The sequence below is a fragment of the Diaphorina citri genome, unplaced genomic scaffold (assembly GCF_000475195.1).
Source record: "Diaphorina citri unplaced genomic scaffold, Diaci psyllid genome assembly version 1.1 scaffold90537, whole genome shotgun sequence".
Taxonomy (NCBI): Eukaryota; Metazoa; Arthropoda; class Insecta; order Hemiptera; family Psyllidae; genus Diaphorina; species Diaphorina citri.
The window spans coordinates 1-480 of record NW_007467515.1 but is presented as its reverse complement, the minus strand read 5'-3'; the positions used below and the strand labels follow the sequence as shown (position 1 = coordinate 480).

General features: G+C 45.4%; 1 protein-coding gene across 1 annotated transcript in view; it reads left to right on the top strand.

Annotated features, from left to right (window-relative positions):
- The window catches only part of LOC103524067 (NADH-cytochrome b5 reductase 2-like), a gene marked incomplete at both ends in the record, with an annotated part of 19,964 nt that extends 19,493 nt beyond the window's left edge, over window positions 1-471 (top strand). The window contains one exon of the mRNA XM_008489074.2: window positions 386-471. Within this exon, the coding sequence (XP_008487296.2) occupies window positions 386-471 (86 nt within the window). The remainder of the gene's footprint in view (window positions 1-385) is intronic.
- Between the last annotated feature and the right edge of the window lie 9 nt (window positions 472-480).

Below are 480 nucleotides of genomic sequence, written 5' to 3'. Positions count from 1 at the left end.
CCCGAAATCAAAGAAAGTAGAATAGGATGGAAAAAGTATTGAGACCGAGGTATATCAGACCGATTGAGAGACCTGGGTCTGAAGTACAAACTCTGAAGTTTTAAGTTTTTCCCGCCACACGGTCTGAGCGTGAGTTGCTGTCATAAAACTAAAGTTCACCCAGCCAGGCTAGTTAGCTTGGTTGGTGGCGCGTCTACCTTGTAAGCACTGGGTCGCGTGTTCGATTCCCGCCTAGGGCGAATTTTATCTTGAACGGCTGGCTTTCTCCTATCCTGTCTTCCTTCTCTCTTTGATTCCGGAATGACAGGACCTTAGCAGTAAAGTTACACTTCCCTCTATCAAACCTCTCAAATAGAAAACTAATTTCATTCCTTTCATCCTTCAGGTGGAACTGGTATCACTCCTATGCTTCAGCTGGTTCGTCACATCACCAAGGACCCTACCGATAACACCAAGATGAGTCTCATCTTTGCCAATCAA